The following is an 18,402-nucleotide window of genomic DNA, read 5'->3' as shown; positions in this document are numbered from 1 at the left end:
TCACCTCTCAGCTGCCTTCTGCTTCAGGGCAGAGGCTCTGGAGCCCACAGAGAGCCTGGGCACAGAGGGTGCCTGTGTGGCACATGCCAGCTTGCAGGTCCTGCAGACAGGGCAGAGATGGTTAGTGCCAGGGTGGATCCTGACTGCCCACTGTCATGGGGCTGGGAGGCACCTGGACCAGGGCAGCACTCACTTGGGCACTGAGAGGGCATCCTGCTGGTTCACAAGGCCCTGGCTGTGCTGCCAGTTGGGGGGCTCCAGGCCCCTGCAGCCCAAGGGCCCAGGGCTGCTGGCTGAGGCTGGCAGCCTGCACTCCTGGTAGGTGCCACTGATGTCAGGGCCTGGGGGCCAGGGCAGGGCACAGCTGTTCAGAGCTGCCAGCAGCGCCAGGGGCAGGCGGCTCCGGGAGAGCCTCCCCGGGCACAGCCTGGAGCTGCAGGGCCAGGCTGGCAGGGACACAGGGGGTGCTGGGGCTGCAGCTGGGGGGCAGGGGCTGGAGGGGCTCTGTGCCGCCCTGGCAGCCTCTGCTGGCTTCCCAGTTCTCCGCTGGCGTTTCAGCCGCGGGGAGAGGCTGCAGGCAGATGCCAGCTGGGGAGGAGTTGGCATCTCAGGGGACCTCCTCCTCCTCTGGATGGGGCTGAGGGCCAGCAGCGTGGCACTGCTGAGTGCAGCCAGGTGCTGGCAGCCTGGGAGGGGAGAGCTCATCACAGGGGCACCAGGCACAGCCACAGAGCTCTTGGCTAAAAGAGCAGAGAAGAGACCAAGTCAGCTCCCTGGCTGCAGCTCCCAGGCACCCCCAAGCCCCAGGGCATCCCCCTCTGCCCCCCACCACCCCCCACTCCTGCAGCAGACCCCAGGACAGAGGAGAGAGCACAAACCTGCACCCTCACCAGCACAACCCTGCTGGCTCCTCTGGGCTGGGCTAGCCCTGCTGGCCTCTGCAGCCCTCCCTGGGGATGAGGCCTGCTCCTGGCTTGCAGCAGCCTCCTGAGGGGCCAGGGGCTGCAGTTCCTCAGAGGCCACAGCAGCAGCAAGGAAGCTGCCAGCCTGGGCCAGGGGCTGCAGCTTTGGGGAGGAGCTCCTGGCAGCAGCTACAGCCCTGGGACACAGAGAGACAGAGGCAAGAACCAGTGAGGTGCTGAACCTCAGCCACTGGCACCAAACACAGGCTCAGCACCACCAGCAGCACCTCGGAGCTGCCTCCTCAGCTGGGGCACAGCCTGGGGGGGGAGCTCTGGGCCAGGCAAGCTTTGAGGCTGAGGGATCCCCAGGCTGGGACTGCAGAACCTGAGCTGGGAGGTCACCTGTTGGCTGCAGGGCACCAAACAGCAGCCACAGAGCTGTGCTGGGCCTCAGGCACACAGCACAGGCAGCCTCCCTCAGGAGACCTTCCACAAGAGCTTCCTTCTGCCAGGACATTGGGGCAGAGACAGCAGCAGATGCTGCCAGGGCAGCCCTGCCAGGGCAGCACCTCGGGGAGCAGAGGCAGCAGCAAAGACCTGGTGGAGGCAGCTTCAGGCCTGACAAGAGGCACTTAAGGCTCTCAGTTGCTGTGCCTGGAAACCTTCCCTGCTGCCATTTCCAGGAGAGATGATCCCATGGGATTGGATCTCTAGGAACCAAATCCCACTTGAGAGGGCAGGCACTCCTCTGCAAGCCAAGCCCTGGCCCCACATTGGTAGAGGTCATCCCTGGGGCAGCTACGTGCCAGAGGAGGGTGCACAACCTGTGCCAGGGCAAGTGGCACACAGGGTTGCCCCTTCTGCTTGGCTTTTTCTCTTCAGCAACCCATGCCCAGGAGAGCTCAGCCCACTGCTGCCCATCCCCCAGCCCTGTGCCTCCTGCCCACCGTCCCTCCCCACAGAGCTGCAGCCATCCACACAGGAGTCCCCCAGCCATGGAGGGGTCCCCAAACCCACAGGGAGGGCCCCAGGGCAGCACTCACTTGGGCACTGAGAGGGCATCCTGCTGGTTCACAAGGCCCTGGCTGTGCTGCCAGTCGGGGGGCTCCAGGCCCCTGCAGCCCAAGGGCCCAGGGCTGCTGGCTGAGGCTGGCAGCCTGCACTCCTGGTAGGTGCCACTGAGGTCAGGGCCTGGGGGCCAGGGCAGGGCACAGCTGTTCAGAGCTGCCAGAGGCGCCAGGGGCAGGCGGCTCTGGGAGAGCCTCCCCGGGCACAGCCTGGAGCTGCAGGGCCAGGCTGGCAGGGACACAGGGGGTGCTGGGGCTGCAGCTGGGGGGCAGGGGCTGGAGGGGCTCTGTGCCACCCTGGCAGCCTCTGCTGGCTTCCCAGTTCTCCGCTGGCGTTTCAGCCGCGGGGAGAGGCTGCAGGCAGATGCCAGCTGGGGAGGAGTTGGCATCTCAGGGGACCTCCTCCTCCTCTGGATGGGGCTGAGGGCCAGCAGCGTGGCACTGCTGAGTGCAGCCAGGTGCTGGCAGCCAGGCAGGGGAGAGCTCATCACAGGGGCACCAGGCACAGCCACAGAGCTCTTGGCTAAAAGAGCAGAGAAGAGACCAAGTCAGCTCCCTGGCTGCAGCTCCTAGGCTGACACTTCCAGGAGAGCTAATCCCATGGGACTGGATCCCTTGGAGCCAAATCCCACTTGAGAGGGCAGGCACTCCTCTGTAAGCCAAGACCTGGGCCCTCTTCCCCCTCCAGCACCCTCAGGGGGGCTGCACACCACAGGAAGGTTGAAACTCTCTGCACTCTGAGCACCCAGGAGGAAGTGGCACAGGGAGGTGGCACAAGGACACTCAGCCCTCTGGCTGGCAGTCAAGCCCTGCAGGAGGAGGGCTGCTTCCTTTGCTTCCTGCTGCACATCTGCCTGCTGGCTGGCTGGGGGAGACCTTTCCTCTGCAGCCTGCAGCAAGCCCCGAAAGCAGCATTGGGCCATAGCTGAGCGAAGTCTGGGCCCCAAGCTGCCCATTCCCTGCGAGGCTCAGAGCTTTCTCTGGCACTCCACAGCCCAGCACCTGCTGAGCCAAGACCTCCCAGAGCAGCTCAGCTCCTGCCCTCTCCCAGCTTGCCCAGTGCAGCCCAGCAAGGTACCTGAGCTCCCTGCTGGGTCCCACTCCCCAGGCCAAGCCCTCCTCTCACCTCCTCCAAGAGCAGCTGCAAGGGAACAGGACAGCCAGCTGCCAGATCCTGCTGCTCTCCAGCCCTCTCCCCACCAGTGAGATCCTGGCACACCTTGGGCACAGCCTCCTCCACCCTACAGGAGTCACAGCAGCAGCCCCTGAGCCAGGGAAGACCCTCTGGGGAAGCCATCCCTTGGCCTACCAAGTTTTGGGATGAAGCCAAACTCTGCAAGCTCCTTGCCATGGGGGACCCCAAGATGCCAGCCTAGGCTCCAGCCCTCCTGCCACAGCCTCACCTGGGCAGCTGCAACAGGCTGGAGCTGAGGGCAGGCAGCAGCACTGGCACCTGGCTCTGTGCCCTGCGGGCAGCACCCTCATAGGCACGGAGCTTGGCCTGCAGCTCTGCCAGCTGGGAGCAAGGGGCAGCCCTGGCTCAGAGCATGCCATGAGCCCCAGCAGCTCAGCAGGCTGGGTGCCAGGCAAAGCAGAGGTGCAGACAGAGCCCAGCCCTGCCCCCAGCAGCTCAGCTGCACTCTCAGCGGCTCACACATCACAACATACTGACAGAGGTGGGAGTCCAGCCCGGCAGGGGCCGGAGGGGCTGGGCACAGGCTGTGTGCAGCTTCAGCAGCTGCTCTCTGGGAAGGGCTCTGGGGCAGCCCAGCTGCAGCAGGGAGGCAGCAGCAGCCCACAGCAGCCTGCCCCAGGCTCCTTCCCAGCCAGCCCCAGCAGCTGCCGGCCGTGGGGCGAGGTCCTCACCGAGACCTGGATCTCTAAGCCCTGCTGGCATACTTGAGGGTGTTGAGGGTGTCCTGGCAGCAGAGCGGCGAGGGGCTGAGGGCAGCCAGCATCAGGGTGCCGCCGATGGAGCCCTTCAGCAGCCGCGTCAGCTTGCTGTCCCGGTACGGGATGCGGCTCTGCCTGCCCTGCCCGGCACACCGAGGCTCTGCTCAGCTGCTGGCCCTCGGCTCCCAGCCCTGGCCAGGCCCAGCCCAGGGCAGCTCTGCCGTGGGGACGGCGCTCAGGGCCCCTCAGCAGCAGCCTTACCTTGGCCCCAGCCAGCGCCTGGATGACGCTGAGCAGGGCCAGCAGCGAGCGGTTGATGCTGGCTCCCTCCCGCAGCCGCTCGCCCCTGCTCTTGGCCACCGCGGCTCGCTCCGAGCCGGCCAGGTCGACCAAGCTCATCTTGGCCACCCGCACAGCCCCGCCGAGGGCCCCGGCGCGGTCCTGCTGCTTCACGTAGACCTGGCAGGGCACAGCCAGGGCAGGCTGCAGCTCCGCAGGGCGCTCGGGCTCGGCGCTCGCAGCCTGGCAGCCCTGGGCCGCCGGCCCTGGCACAGCATCGCCGCCTGCCCCCTTCCGGGCAGCGCTGCCAAGGGCTGCCCCAAGCACCAGCCCTCACCTGCAGGACAGCGTGGGAGCGGGAGGAGGAGGCGTTGGCACCGGTGGGATGCAGCGTGCGGTTCCTGCTGCCCCTCAGCAGCGTCTGCAGGAGCTGCTCTGCCGAGCTGGGCTGGCAGGGAGCAGGCAGAGGGCAGGGAGCAGGCAGAGGGCAGGGAGCAGGCAGAGGGCAGGGAGCAGCGCGGCCCCAGCGCGGGCACCGAGCGGCCACAGGCACACAGGCTGAGGCCTCCTGCGGCTCTGCAGGGCTCCTCTGGCCTCGGGCTCACCTTTGCTGCCAGCCAGCTGGCACCCCCAGCTACCCACACCACACACCCCCAGGTCCCCACAGTCCCCTACCCCAGGTCCCCAGTGCTCGCTGGCACCCCTGGGGCAGGCACAGTGCTGCCCACACCTTGTGCCTGCTTCCACCCCCACCTGGTGGATGGAGAGACCCTGAACCACAGCTCTTCTCTCAGGATCCTCCCGGATGGGCAGAGGGCCCTTGGGCTCCAGCAGGTCACAGATCTGCTCGTTGTAGACCTGCAGCAGGCAACTCCAGCTCAGGCTGAGGGTTGGGTCCCCAGAGTGCAGCAGGCAGAGGAGCTCTGGACCCCAGGGCCATGCTCAGCCTGCTGCCCACCCAACAGCACCTCTGGCACCTGGAGCCAGCAGGAGCAGCTGAAGGTGCCCTAAAGGGAGAGGACAGCTCAGGAGGCTTCAGCAGCAAGGCACTGAGCCACTGCTCCTCCAAAGCCCTTGGAGCCAGGAAGCCCTCATTGCTCTGTGGCCCTCAGCTCCAGAGGGTGCAGACCAGCAGCACCAGCTCAGCCAACCGGGTGGGGTAGCCTGCTTCCAGTCTGGGGCTGCCCTGGCCACTGGGCACAGCTGGCAGCACAGGGGTACCCCTGGCACTACAAGCCCAGACCTTGGAGATGGTGGCCTGGCAGCAGGAGGGGCACAGCCTGCCTCCAGGTAGGAGACCAGGACCTCGTAGCTCTTCTGCTCCTTCCTAGCCTCAAGCCTCCTGTACACCTGCTCCATGGTGAGGTAGATGATGCCAGGGCTCTTCTTCGAGCCCAGCACGGTGTAGGTTTTCCCTGCTCCTGTTGCTCCATAGGCAAACACTGGGAGGAGAAAGGGAGGAGCCCTGAGAGCAGCCTTAATGAACAGCAGCACTGAGGGGGATGCTCCCAGCTTGACCTGGGCTGGAAAGACCCCTGGGGACACAGCCCCAAACCCAACTCCTGCTATGGGGCACTGCTGCCTCCCACTTACATCCTGTCCAGCAGGACCCCCAGGGCCTTCTGCACCAGGCTGCTCCCCAGCCTGCACAGGGCTCCCAACTGATGCCACCTGAGGCTGGGTGCCTCCTGGTACTGCCACATAAGTTACACCTCAGGTGGTCAAGTGTCCAAGCCAGCAAGGTGGGCACAGGAATCAGAGTATTTCATACCCATGAATCCCCAGCCCAGGAGGAAGGGCCTGACCCAGGCCCACACAGAGGGAGCCCCAGCACCAGGGTCCCCCAAGGGGAGGCAAGAAGCAGGCAGAGCAGCTCTGCAGAGCCCAAGAACCAAACCTTTACTGAAGAACACGACCTGGGGAGGGAACTGCGACGCAGAGGGTGGGGATCGATAGGGACAGGAACTGAGCCACAAACAGAAAGGGGAAGGAGGAGGAACTGTGCTGTGAACTTGGAGGGGGGAAGGAACACAATGGACACAAAGCAGGGGATGAAGAAGGGCTTGAGAGGCTGCAGCAAGGAAGGGGCAGAGCTCCCAAACCAAGGGAGAAGGTTGGAGCAGGGCTGGGAGCTTGGGGTGGGGTCCTGGCTGGTGAAGCCTTCGCAGTCAGAGCGTCACTGGATGGGGGCTGGAAGCAGGGAGGCTGCTGCCAAGGGCTGGCAGCACCTAGGGGCTCCTCTTGCTGCACTGCTGCTCAGAGGGCCTGAAAGATGCTCTGGGGCTGCAAAGAGAGAAGGGCAGGAGGCAGCTCTGGGGCACGAGCAGCAAAGGCAGATCCCCTCCTGAGGCACATCCAGGCACTGGCAGCTCCCTGCTCTCTTGCCCTTCCCCCAGCTGGGGCTGCAGCCACCCCACCCAGCACCAACCATCCCCATGCCAGGGGCTGGCACAGCAGCAGGACTCACTCCTGGCAGAGTGGTTCCCAGGGCAGCCTCACCTGGGGTGCAGAGGCCTTGGCAGCTCTGTGCCTGCTGTGCAGCTGGGGGATGTGGCTCCGGTGCCCACCCCCGGGGGGGCAAAGGGCTCTGAGAAAGGCAAAGAGGCCATTGGCACCCAGCCAGGCTCAGGGCAGAGGCCTCACTGCAGCCCAGAGGCCGCAGGCAAGGTGCAGCTGCAGCCATGGGGCTGGGCCCACAGTGGGGAGCACAGGCAGCTGCTGGCAGCTCTCTCACCTCTCAGCTGCCTTCTGCTTCAGGGCAGAGGCTCTGGAGCCCACAGAGAGCCTGGGCACAGAGGGTGCCTGTGTGGCACATGCCAGCTTGCAGGTCCTGCAGACAGGGCAGAGATGGTTAGTGCCAGGCTGCATCCTGACTGCCCACTGTCATGGGGCTGGGAGGCACCTGGACCAGGGCAGCACTCACTTGGGCACTGAGAGGGCATCCTGCTGGTTCACAAGGCCCTGGCTGTGCTGCCAGTTGGGGGGCTCCAGGCCCCTGCAGCCCAAGGGCCCAGGGCTGCTGGCTGAGGCTGGCAGCCTGCACTGATGCCACCTGTGGCAGTTCAGGCTGGGTGCCTCCTGGTACTGCCACATAAGTTACACCTCAGGTGGTCAAGTGTCCAAGCAGCAAGGTGGGCACAGGAATCAGAGTATTTCATACCCATGAATCCTGCACCCTATGAATCCCTCTGCAAAGTCCTTCTCTTCCTCTTTCTTCCCTCTCTGCTCCCGTGGCAGATGCTCCCTATCAGGTAATGCTGGGGGAGTGTCTCAAGGCCACTTAGGTTTAATGCCAGGAGGAAAGACTTGGGGGGAGCAGTCTCAGACCTGAGCAGCTTGAGACCAGCCTAGCGGGGGGGGGGGGGAAGAAAGAGCCCTGGGAGGTTTGGGTATACTCTCAGGTGTGGAGAAGGGAATTGTTGGGGGCCTTTGGGTGTGCTGTAAAGGACTCTGTAGGCTTTGAGATTCTTTGCCACTATGCTTTGTAGTCTCTGTAAAACACCAGTTGGATTTTCCACTTAAACTTCCCATCACTCTCCAACCCATTTGTGTGAGAGTCATTCTTCTGTCCCTCTTGGAGCAACAGAGCAGCTGTCTGGCCTTAAACCAGCACAGCACCCCACATGCAGGACTCCACGCTCATCTGGAGGTTCTCTGCTCTCTTCTTCTGGCTCTGCTCCCACAGCTCTCAGATGACATCTCCAGGTCAGCACTGGCCCTCTCCCCAGCTTGGTGCCGCCAACAAGTTCAAGGCTTTCTCTTTGTGCAGAGCTGCTGTGTCCCCACTACTGCCACAACTGCTCAGGGCTTCTGGAGTCAACCCCCAGCTCTGCTGAGCCCACCCAGAGCAGGGGCAGAGGGGGCAGGAGCTCCTGCAGGGACCAGAGCAGGCTGCCAGGGCTCAGCAGAGCAGTTGTAGCCCTCGAGGAGAGTGTCGACCAGCTGAGGGGCGGTGTGCTGGAACCCCTCCTCCTGGGTGGCCTGCTCAGCACAAACCCGGTCCAAGAGGAACTTCTGAGGTTTCCCTGGGTTCCTGCTGCGGCCAGCAGGCAGCGCCCCGCCGGAGGCACCGGCAGAGCCCTCGGGGTCGAACAGGAGGGTGTGATGGTCGACCACCCTCAGCACCGGGTGCCGCCTGGCTCCTCGCCGGGGGCCGGGGGTCGCACTCGCACCGTGACGGCCACGGTGCCCTCCTGGCGGGGAGGGACCAGCGCCATGGCGGCGGCGACACAGGGCGAAGGGCACTGCCCTTGGGCTCCGCACAGCACCGCTCCGAGGAAAGCACTGGCTGAAGACACCGAGGAACACAGCTCGGGGCTCCAAAGTCCTGAGGGTGCCCTCTGAGAAGGGAAAAACAGGGTCAGGCAGGGAGGGGAAGCGGCGGAGGGGGAGCCTGAGGCTGGAGAAAGCCTTTACCTCTCGAGCCCGGAGCCTGCTCCCAAGCGCCGCCGGTGCCCCCGGAGCTGCCGTTACAAACCCCGCAGCCCTGCGCGTTCTCACCGTCTGCAAGGACCCAGCAGGACCTTCGGGTCCCCACAACCACCCCAACGCTCCCACCCCCACTGCGGGTCCCCAGAGCCCCTCCACAACCCGACCCCTGATCCACAACTCACCTCCATCCCCCAGCCCCGTAACGCTCCCCGGGACCCTAACCCAGCATTGCCCAGGGCGCTTCCACCGTCTCCTCTCGCACGCAGCCCCCGGTCCCCGCAGCCGCCCCCAGCCCCGTCCCTTTGGGCACCGGAGCGCCGCTCACCGCTGCTTCCACCGCGGAAGGCTCAAACAGTCCCGCCGACCACGCCCTCTGCGCTCATTGGTCAATCGTCAAGCAGAGCCTCCCATTGGCTGTTGTGCAACGTGAGCCCCGCCCCCTCCCGCCCCCGCAGCCGGCCGCTCTCCCCGCGAGCCGCGGCCGCTCCGCGCAAAGCATCATGGGAGCCGTAGGCCGCCGGGACCTGGCCGCCATCTTTGCCCTCATCCCTAGCCCTGCCCTGGGGACTGTGGGCACCTGAGGCGGGCAGAACCGGCGGGCCCAGCGCTGTCCGGCGCAGAGAGACCAGCCAAGAGCCTGAGCCACTCGGAACCCCGCCACGATGCCAGCGGAGGTCGTGGCTACAGTCACACCCCGCCTGAATGGCAGCTTCTCCCAGCTCGGTGCTGACAGCTCCGGCCCTTAGGAGCCCCCGCGGCCAGGCCACCGCCTCGTGTCCCTCATCAGCGCTGAGGAGCCGGCACCAGGCACCCATCAGGGCCTGGAGGGGTCACCTGCCCCGGCCCTGTCCCCAGGGCTGCCCACGTGTCCCCAGTGCCTCCTGTTCTCTGACCCCACTGCAGCCGCTGCGGCCGCGGCGGGCGGCCCTGGGCGCTCCCTGTCACCTCTAATTGGGCCACGTCCTGCCCGTGCCGTGAGGAGCCTGAGTGCTGGAGGGTCCCCACGCACTGCCTGGCCATGTCCTCTCCTGCAGCGTGAGGGCACAGCCTGCCGTGGTGCCGCCCGGCTCTGGGGACAGGGACGTGGCACTCAGCATCGCCAGTGGAGGTGGCAGAGGGGACACCGGCACTGGAGGACAGCGGAGCCCTCCCCAGCACCCACCAGCGGGGCTGATGTAGAAAGGCAAGTGGGGTCGGTTCAGGTGGCGGTGGCGGCAGGAGAACGCAGTCCCTCGGGTCGGGGACATTGGCTCTGCCCCACGTGGGGACACAGACAGCAGACGGGGACAGGTCACAGCTCTGCTTTACCATGGAGTCGCCCTCGGGGCGGGCGGCAAGGGGTCCCACCCTCCACCCCAGCACAAGCCCCCCCGGCATGGGACTGGGCAGCGGGTGGGGAGGGCACCCATGAGACACCTGCACGTCCTGTACATATCTACACAGCCCCAGCACCGCCCCGGGCGTGGGGGGCAGCGGGGAGCAGGCACCGTGGCGCCAAGCAGGGCAGGCAGCGAGGGGATGGGGGTCAGTGAGGCAGCGCAGGGGGCGCACCCCAACTCTTCCCAGCCCCCAGCCCCCTGCAGCCCTCTAGCCCTGAATTAGCAGCTATGGGGTGAACTAATGGGGAAGGGGAGGTTTGGGGCACTGCAGGGGATGCTGTGGGGCTGTGCCACGGCAGAGGGATGCCATGGGGCTGGGCAAGGGAGGCAACAGAGCTGGAGGGCAGTGGCAGGATGCTGTGGGGCTGGACGGCAGCAGAGGGATTCCTTGGGGCTGGGCAGTCACTGGGGGCTGCTGTGGGGGGGATGCCACGGGGGCTGAGTGACCACTGCAGGACTCTGTGGAAGGACACCGTGGGGCTGGGCAGCAGCAGGGGGACGCCGTGGGGCCGTGGGGCGGTGGCGTGGGGCCGGGCTCAGTCCGAGTAGATGATGAAGCCAGAGAAGGTGCTGTACTTGTTGTTGTTGCCGCCGTGGGCTTTGCCCCCGTCCAGCTTGATGAAGACCTCGTCGCCCGCGTCCAGGTGCAGGATGACGCTGTTGCTGGCGTAGTCGTAGTTCTGGTCGGCGTCCTGCGCGATGGCGCTGGCCCGCACCTGCGCGGGGGACACCCCAGTTACCCCCACAGGGGACACCCGAGTTACCCCCACAGGGGACACCCGAGTTACCCAGCCTGACACAGGGGACACCCGAGTTACCCCCACAGGGGACACCCGAGCTACCCCCCATAGGGGACACCCCACAGGGGACACCCGAGCTACCCAGCCTGACACAGGGGACACCCGAGCTACCCCCACAGGGGACACTCGAGCTATCCAGCCTGACACAGGGGCCACCCGAGCTACCCCCCATAGGGGACACCCCACAGGGGACACCCGAGCTATCCAGCCTGACACAGGGGACACCTGAGTTACCCCCACAGGGGACACCTGAGTTACCCAGCATGACACAGGGGACACCTGAGTTACCCAACCTGACACAGGGGACACCTGAGTTACCCCCACAGGGGACACCTGACCTGCCTGACACAGGGGACACCCATGTTACCCCCCACAGGGGACACCCGAGTTACCTTGCCCAGGGGACACCTGAGCTACCCCCACAGGGGACACCTGAGCTACCCAGCCTGACACAGGGGACACCCATGTTACCCCCCACAGGGGACACCTGAGTTACCCCACAGGGGACACCTGAGTTACCTGGCATGACACAGGGGACACCCGAGTTACCCCCACAAGGGACACCCAAGTTACCCCCCACAGGGGACACCCAAGTTACCCAGCCCCTGGGGCTCAGACAGCCTCAGCCCTTGCATCCTGTGGCACACCGCAGGTCCCTGCTCACCCACAGCCAGGGCACTGCCTGCCACGGATGATCCCCACCCAGGGGTGATCAGGGTCTGGTGGAGCTCTGAGCATCACCCACCCCGAGCCAGCAGGCTTAGATGTGGCACCACGCTGCCAGGTTTGCATCTGGGGCTGCAGGTTCAGCTGTGGAGCCAGGGCTCAGGCATGGGACCAGAGCTGTGGGTTCGGGTGGGGAGCTGTGGGATGGGCATGGAGCCACAGCTCAGGCATGTGGTGGCTCTCCCATGGGACCCTGGCTCCCAGTTCAGATGCAGGATCGTGGTCCAAACATGGAACTGTGCCTCTGGATCCAGACATGGAACCATGGCTCAGACAGGGAATGATGGCTCTGGATCCAGACATGGAACCATGGCTCAGACAGGGAATGATGGCTCTGGATCCAGATGTGGGACCATGGCTCAGACAGGGAATGATGGCTCTGGATCCAGACATGGAACCATGGCTCAGACAGGGAATGATGGCTCTGGATCCAGATGTGGGACCATGGCTCAGACAGGGAATGATGGCTCTGGATCCAGATGTGGGACCATGGCTCAGACAGGGAATGATGGCTCTGGATCCAGATGTGGGACCATGGCTCAGACAGGGAATGATGGCTCTGGATCCAGATGTGGGACCATGGCTCAGACAGGGAATGATGGCTCTGGATCCAGATGTGGGACCATGGCTCAGACAGGGAATGATGGCTCTGGATCCAGACATGGGATCATGGCTCAGACAGGGAATGATGGCTCTGGATCCAGACATGGGATCATGGCTCAGACAGGGAATGATGGCTCTGGATCCAGATGTGGGACCATGGCTCAGACAGGGAATGATGGCTCTGGATCCAGATGTGGGACCATGGCTCAGACAGGGAATGATGGCTCTGGATCCAGATGTGGGACCATGGCTCAGACACAGGACTCCATCTCTGGGCTTGGATGTGGGACCCAGCTCAGACACAGGACCTCATCTTTGGATTTGGGTGTGGGATCACAGATCAGTCGTGGGACCCTGATTCCAGGTTTGGATGCAGGAGCACAGCTCAGACTTGGGTCTCTGGATTCGGATGCAGGATCAGGGCTTGGACACATGCCCTTATCTCCCAGCCCAGCCCAGCTCAGCCCACCCAGCGCTCCCCTGCACATCTTCCGTGAGCTTCCCAAGGAGCACGAGTGTGAGGCGCGGGCTGAGCTGGCTGCGCTCACATCCCCCCGGAACAAGCCCTGCTGCAGGGTGGGATCCTCCCCCCGAGGAGCAGTCACTGGGTGCCGGGAGGTGCCGCGGCCGCCTGGAGCTCCGTGGCTGGAGCCTGCTGCAGGAGGCTTTGAGTAATGAAAGCTACGGCGGCGCCTTGCAGGGAGATCGCACGGCACCGGGTGACAGTGACAAGCCGGCAGGTAAAATCCCCAGCGAAATGCCAAAGGATTGTGCCGGGGAGAAGATGCTCCTAATTACAGCTGACGAGAATGGGCTCTTAATTGGCTCACGGTGGGCGGGGGAGGCACCGCCGAGCGGCTGCGAGGTCCCAGAGCCGGTGAGGGAAGGAGGCATCTCCCGGTGGATTCCTGTCCTTTCCTGCAGGACGGGGGCCCCAGGGGTCCTCTCCTCCTCCGGAATGCAGCTGTGTCTTCCCAAGCCCACAGGCAGCCTGCAGTGGTGTGATCAGGCCCTGTTAACTCTGGAACCTGCTGATGGCCCGGCAGCTGGTCCCGGAGGGCTTGCTGGCACCCACGCAGCCGCATCCCTCGTGCCAGCACCAATGCTGTCACTCTGCTAGAAGTCACTCTGTGTCTCCCCTGCCACCACAGGGGTCCTCATCCCCAGCGAATCTCAGTCACTAGCAGCACCCTGGTCTCCGGGGGACGCTGCCTCGCCTGGGGTCGCGCCGACAAGGAGGAGGTGAGGAAGAAGCAGAGGGGAAGCAGGACCAGGAGAAGCTGTTTGGGACCAGGCTCCGCCGCCGCGGTGCTCCCCCCGCCGCGGCCAGAGCCGCCCGGTGCCATCCGTCTTCCCTCGTTAAGGAGCCTCCTCATCACCGCCGCCAGCCCCGCGCACTAACCAGGCAAGATAAATGGCAGCGCCGGGGCTGAGCCGCTCCTGGCACTGCGGAGGCAGAGGGGCAGGGTGGCTGCTACCAAGTCCGGCCCTCCCCCACACACTCCTGCTCCTCCCTCCCAGATGGCCTCATCCCTCTCGATCTGCTCCATGCCTCAGTTTCCCCATGCTACAGCCAGGCACAGCCTCCAGAGGTGGGGACAGGGCCCCCAGTCCCCCACAGCTGCATCTGCTGTAGCCACTGTCACTGACACCCCGTGAGTGACACTGCTAGGGGGGTGTCGTCAACCCTGGCACGGCCAGCTGCAACCAAGGGTGCCCTGAGCTGTTGGGGGGCGGCAGGGACAGCAGGATGCCTCTGTGTTCATGGTGAGCTGCTCAGGGGACACTCTGTGCCCCATGTGCCACAGCCACCACAGGCCAGGACCCTCAAGGCTCCCTGTGGGTGGCTCCCAAGGACACCCATGTGCAGTGGCAGGTGCCCCCCAGGATCCTCAGGCATGGCAGCAAGTGCCCTCAGATCCCCAGAGATGCCAGCGGGTGCCCCCCAGGACTCCTGGGCCTGGCAGTGGGTGCTCCCCCCAGGTCACTTGAGCATGGTGGCAGGTGTCCCCTCAGGACCCCCGGGCATGGGGGTGGATACTCCCCCAGGACCCTGAGGGCAGTGGTGAGTTCCCCTTGCAGGGCCTGATGGTGGGTGCCCACCTCAGCATGCTTGGGTGCAGTGCCCCCCAGGACCCTCCAGACACGATGGTGGGTGCCCTCCCAGCACCCTTGGAGGCAGCAGGCAGTGTTCCCCCTGACTCCCAGGCATGGCAGTGGGTGCCCCCCAAAACCCCTCTGTCTCCCCACAGGCAGAGGATCCTTTGGGGACCATCCCCAGGCCCCCACCCACAGAGACTCCCAGCAGTGGGGGACCCCAAAACCATCCAGCTCCAACTTCCACTCTCCCCAAGTCATGTCCCCCCCTCCAAGGGTCCACCCAGCATCGCCTGGTCTGTGGCTAATACAAATAATTAATGCTAATTAAGCAGCAGGAGCAGCTCCCCTGGCCCTCATTAACACCAGCCCTGGCACAGGGGTGATGGGCAGTGCCCAGAGAAAGGTGGGGCGGGGGGGGGGGGGGAGGGGCAGGCAGGGCCCCTCAAGTTATAATTCCCTGGGAGGATGCCAGGATTGAGCCCAACCTCCTCCCAGCACCCCCAGCCTTGCTAGGGATGGGTTGGTTTTGGTTACAAACCCCTAATTAACCCCAGGTTTTAATTATTTGGGGCGTTTTGGGGGTTCATTATTTGCAGTGTCCAGCTCCCCCCCCCCCGCCCCAGCCCCCTCCCCCCGGCTTCCGAGCTGCTTCAATACCTCGGCAGTAATTAACCAGCTGGTTAATGAAGCTGCCTGGAGCACCCACCCCAGCATGGAGCTTCTGGGGAGGGGGCTCAGAGGTCAGGGTGGGGAGGGTTTGGGGGGGGGGGAGAGGTGAGAGGGTCCCCCCAAATCTTTTGGAGTAGGAAAAAGGGGAGAGGTGGTTTGGGCAGGGGTGGTGCTCAGTCCGGAGTTACGGTGATGCTGTTTAGGGGAAAGGAGGTGGTGGTCGAGTGTCACTGTGAAGCCCCTTCCCTCCTCCTCTTCCCCTCCCTCCCCTCACCCCCACCCCCAAAAAAAAAAAGGAAAAAGAAAAATCATGGAGCTGGAGACATTAAAACCCCAACAAAAGGCAAATTAAACTGTCTGGGGAGAGGACAATCGCCGGGGGGCTCCTGCCCGCGCTGCGCTCCCGGCTCGCAGGGCTCGGAGCCGAGGGGTGAGGCGCGGGGGCCGTGCCGGGGCTCCCGCTCCCCCTCCCACCCCCCGGCTGTTTTGGGGGCTGATAACTCCGGGGCTTATTCGGTGGCGAACGTCCTCGGGACGGGGCTGCACCGCGGGGCTTGCTGCCGTGAGGGGGTGGAGGGAAGCGGGAGCGCGATGAACGCCGGCTGCGCTGGCAGCCCGGGGGATGCAGAGAGAGAGAGGGGACAGCTCCGGGGGTCGCGGGCACGGCCGGTGACTCCAGTCGGGGCCCGGGGTGTGGGAGCGGGGCAGTGCTTTGAGCATCACCCAAAACCTGCGGGGATGGAGAAGCTGCGCCTCGGGATGGGAGGATTTGGGGATGGATGGGGCTGGGGGCGCTGCCGGAGCAGGGTGAGGGGACAGGGATGGAGTCAGCCTCTGGAGGACCTCTCCCGCTGTGTTCCCACATAGCCTGGCTGAGGCTGGGGACATCTCTCCCGACACAGCCGCAGCAGAACCAGCTCCAGGCAGGGGGTGCAGCCCCCCAAAAGCGGGGCAGGCACTGCCCCCCAGCAAGGCCACCACAGACGCTGCTCTCTGTGGAGGAGCTCTGTCCCCTCCGGGGAGTTCCAGTGGGGACAATGGCATGGCCAGGGAGGGCACGACACCCTGGGCGCACAGTGGGGGCACCCCAAGGCACCCCAAAGGTACAATGGGGCATGTCTCCAGGGCCAAGGAAAGGACTGAAGGGACCCCGGGGGACATCAGGGCAGCACGGCTGTGGTGCAGACCGTGTCCCCAGCGCTGGGAGGGAGAGCAGCACACGGGGGAGCATCTGCGGGGCTGGCAGAAGGATGAGACACCCCCAGGATGCAGCTCTGGAGATGGAAGCAGAACAGGGCACCTCACCAGGGCACCCAGAGCCCACCACTGCCCCCGGGAGCAGAGCGGGGCACCCCAGGAGTGCAGCCGTCATCCCTACTGGGAGAAGGATGGAGGTCCATCTCCAGGGCTGGGAGAAGGATGAGGCATGCTGAAGATGCTCCTCCAGAGCTGGGGGAAGGACAGGGCACCCCGGGGATGTATCTCTGTGGCCGGATGAAGGATGTAGCACCCTGGGGGTGGACCCACGGCTCATCACTGCCACCCTGAGAGGCACAGAACATCCTGGGGCTACACACCTGGAGCCGGGAAAGGGACAGGACCCCTCGGAGGTGCACCCGGAGCCCAGCAGCAGCGCTGGGTGAAGGGTGGAGCACCTCGGGGGTGCATTTCTAGGGCCAGGAGAAAGGCAAGAAACCCCAGGGATGCAGCCAGAGCCCAGCAGCAGCACCGGGAGAAGGAAGGAGAACCTTAAGGATGTATCTCCAGGGCCAGGAAAAGGACAGAGCACCCCACGGGTGCATGTCCATGGTGAGGAGAAGGATGTGGCACCCCAGGGATGCACCCGGAGCCCATCATCACCACTGGGAAAGGACGCAGCACCCTGAAGCTGCATCTCTGGAGCTGGGAAAAGGACAGGGCAGCCCAAGGGAAGCACCCGGAGCCCAGCAGCAGCACCGGGAGAAGGATGTGGCACCCTGAGGGTTCATCCCTAGGGCCAGAAGAAGGATGGAACACCCTGGGGGATGGCTCCTTGGGATCGGAGAAAGGATGGAGCCCCCAGAGGAAGCCCCCAGAGCCCTTCTCCAGCGCGGGGAGGGGGGAGGGGGAGGGGCGTGACATCTCTGATCCCCGCGGCGGGGCTGGTGGCGGGAGATGGGCAGCCCTTACCTGGCCGTTCTTGCAGAGGTCGGCCCACATGCTGGTGCCGTCGCCGCCGCGCATGAGGACGTGGTAGGTGAAGAAGTAGGTGCCGGGGATGGCGCAGGTGAACTTGCCGGAGGCAGCGTCGTAGCTGTTGCCCAGGTTGGTCACCACGTCGTCGAACTTGAGGACCTCGTAGCCCTCGTGGGGGTTCTTGAGGCCGGCGTAGAAGGCGACGCGCGGCACCGTGCTGTAGGTGGCTGCGCTCACTGCGCCCGTAGCCCCCGGTCCCGGTAATCCTGGAGGTCCCGGTCGTCCCGCTTCACCCCGTGCTCCCGCCGGACCTGGAGGTCCCGGTTCTCCAGGTGGTCCCGGTGGCCCCGGTTTCCCCGGTCGCCCCGGTTTGCCTTGGGGACCTTGCACCAGAGTGGAGGGCGGTGGGAGGGGGCCGCGTTCGGCCGGCTGTTGAGGGGGGGCGGCGGCGGCGGGGCCGTAGGGCTCGCAGACCATCCGGCAGGTTCCCAGCATCTCGTACCGGCCGTCGGTACCGGCGGAGCTCACCAGCACCGGGATGAGCACCACCAGCACCAGCACCATCACCACCCCCGCCGCGGCCGCCAGCAAAGTTTTGCGGCCCAGGCTGAGCCGGCGCCCGGCCGGGGGCCGCTGTCGCCCGGGGGTGGGAATGGTGCCGGTGGGGGGGTGCAGGGCGGCGGCGGGGTGGGGGCCCGGGGCTGGCGGCGGCTCCGCTCCGTTGCGCTCCGCTGGCTCCGGTCGCCCCGCGCCCGCCCAGGCCACGCCCACTCGCGCGGGCAACGCCCCGACCACGCCCAGTCCCCGCCCGGTCCCACCTCCCAGCCCCGCCCCCGAGCGGGACACGCCCCGCTCCCAGAGCCCCGCCCCCTCCTCTAGCCTGTGGCCCCGCAGCCGCCGCAGCCGGGACCCCCGCTCCCTCCCTGGGACCCCTCTGCCACAGGATCCCCCAGCCCCCGCCGCTGGGCACCTCCCGGTGTCTCCGTGTCCCGCCCCGTGGTGACCCCGAGCCACGCCCTGCCCTCACGGGGCCCGGAGCACCCCGCGGCTGTGTTCCTCCGGTCCCGAGCTCTGTCACCGCCAGGCCCGGGGGCTGCGGACGCCCCAGGACTCGTCCCCCGTTTCCTCGCGGGGACAAACCCGCGGGGCACGGTCCCCAGGGCTCTCCTCTGTGTCCTGCCTCAGTTTCCCCTCCCACAGAGACCACACTTCGGGACAGCGCGGGTGACACCACCTGAGCCAAGCACCCAGCACCCACCAGCTGTCACGCACGGGTTAACTGTGGGACACGATGCCACCATGGGTGTCAAAGGCCACGGTGACAGTGGGGCACCCATGGGTGCCACCGCAAGGACGGGCAGGCCACGCTGAGGGGTGA

At 65.6% G+C, this 18,402-nt stretch overlaps 2 protein-coding genes across 2 annotated transcripts; both read right to left on the bottom strand.

Annotated features, from left to right (window-relative positions):
• Positions 1-1,091: 1,091 nt before the first annotated feature.
• Positions 1,092-8,358, bottom strand: KIF18B (kinesin family member 18B). Its single transcript, XM_054176630.1, is given in 9 exon segments — positions 1,092-1,099; positions 3,597-3,688; positions 3,836-4,002; positions 4,124-4,321; positions 4,479-4,589; positions 4,895-4,999; positions 5,426-5,586; positions 8,050-8,283; positions 8,286-8,358. Coding segments are annotated over 9 exon segments (1,149 nt in total).
• Positions 8,359-9,858: 1,500 nt separating this feature from the next.
• Positions 9,859-17,808, bottom strand: C1QL1 (complement C1q like 1). Its single transcript, XM_054176999.1, has 2 exons — positions 17,019-17,808; positions 9,859-10,667 (listed from the first exon to the last, which is right to left on the bottom strand). Exons 1-2 carry the CDS (start codon positions 17,586-17,588, stop codon positions 10,488-10,490), a joined length of 750 nt encoding a protein of 249 aa, XP_054032974.1. The 5' UTR covers positions 17,589-17,808; the 3' UTR covers positions 9,859-10,487.
• Between the last annotated feature and the right edge of the window lie 594 nt (positions 17,809-18,402).

Source organism: Dryobates pubescens, chromosome 36, assembly GCF_014839835.1.
Source record: "Dryobates pubescens isolate bDryPub1 chromosome 36, bDryPub1.pri, whole genome shotgun sequence".
Classification (NCBI taxonomy): Eukaryota; Metazoa; Chordata; class Aves; order Piciformes; family Picidae; genus Dryobates; species Dryobates pubescens.
The sequence above is the reverse complement of the archived record's forward strand: the minus strand, read 5'-3'. Positions and strand labels throughout refer to the sequence as shown.

Coding starts and splice junctions, on each gene's coding strand:
- C1QL1 (XM_054176999.1), bottom strand. CDS start 17,588: ATGGTGCTGGTGCTGGTGGTGCTCATCCCGGTGCTGGTGAGCTCCGCC. Junction 10,668..17,018: donor ACCTCTGCAAGAACGGCCAG/GTAAGGGCTGCC, acceptor TCCCCCGCGCAG/GTGCGGGCCAGCGCCATCGC.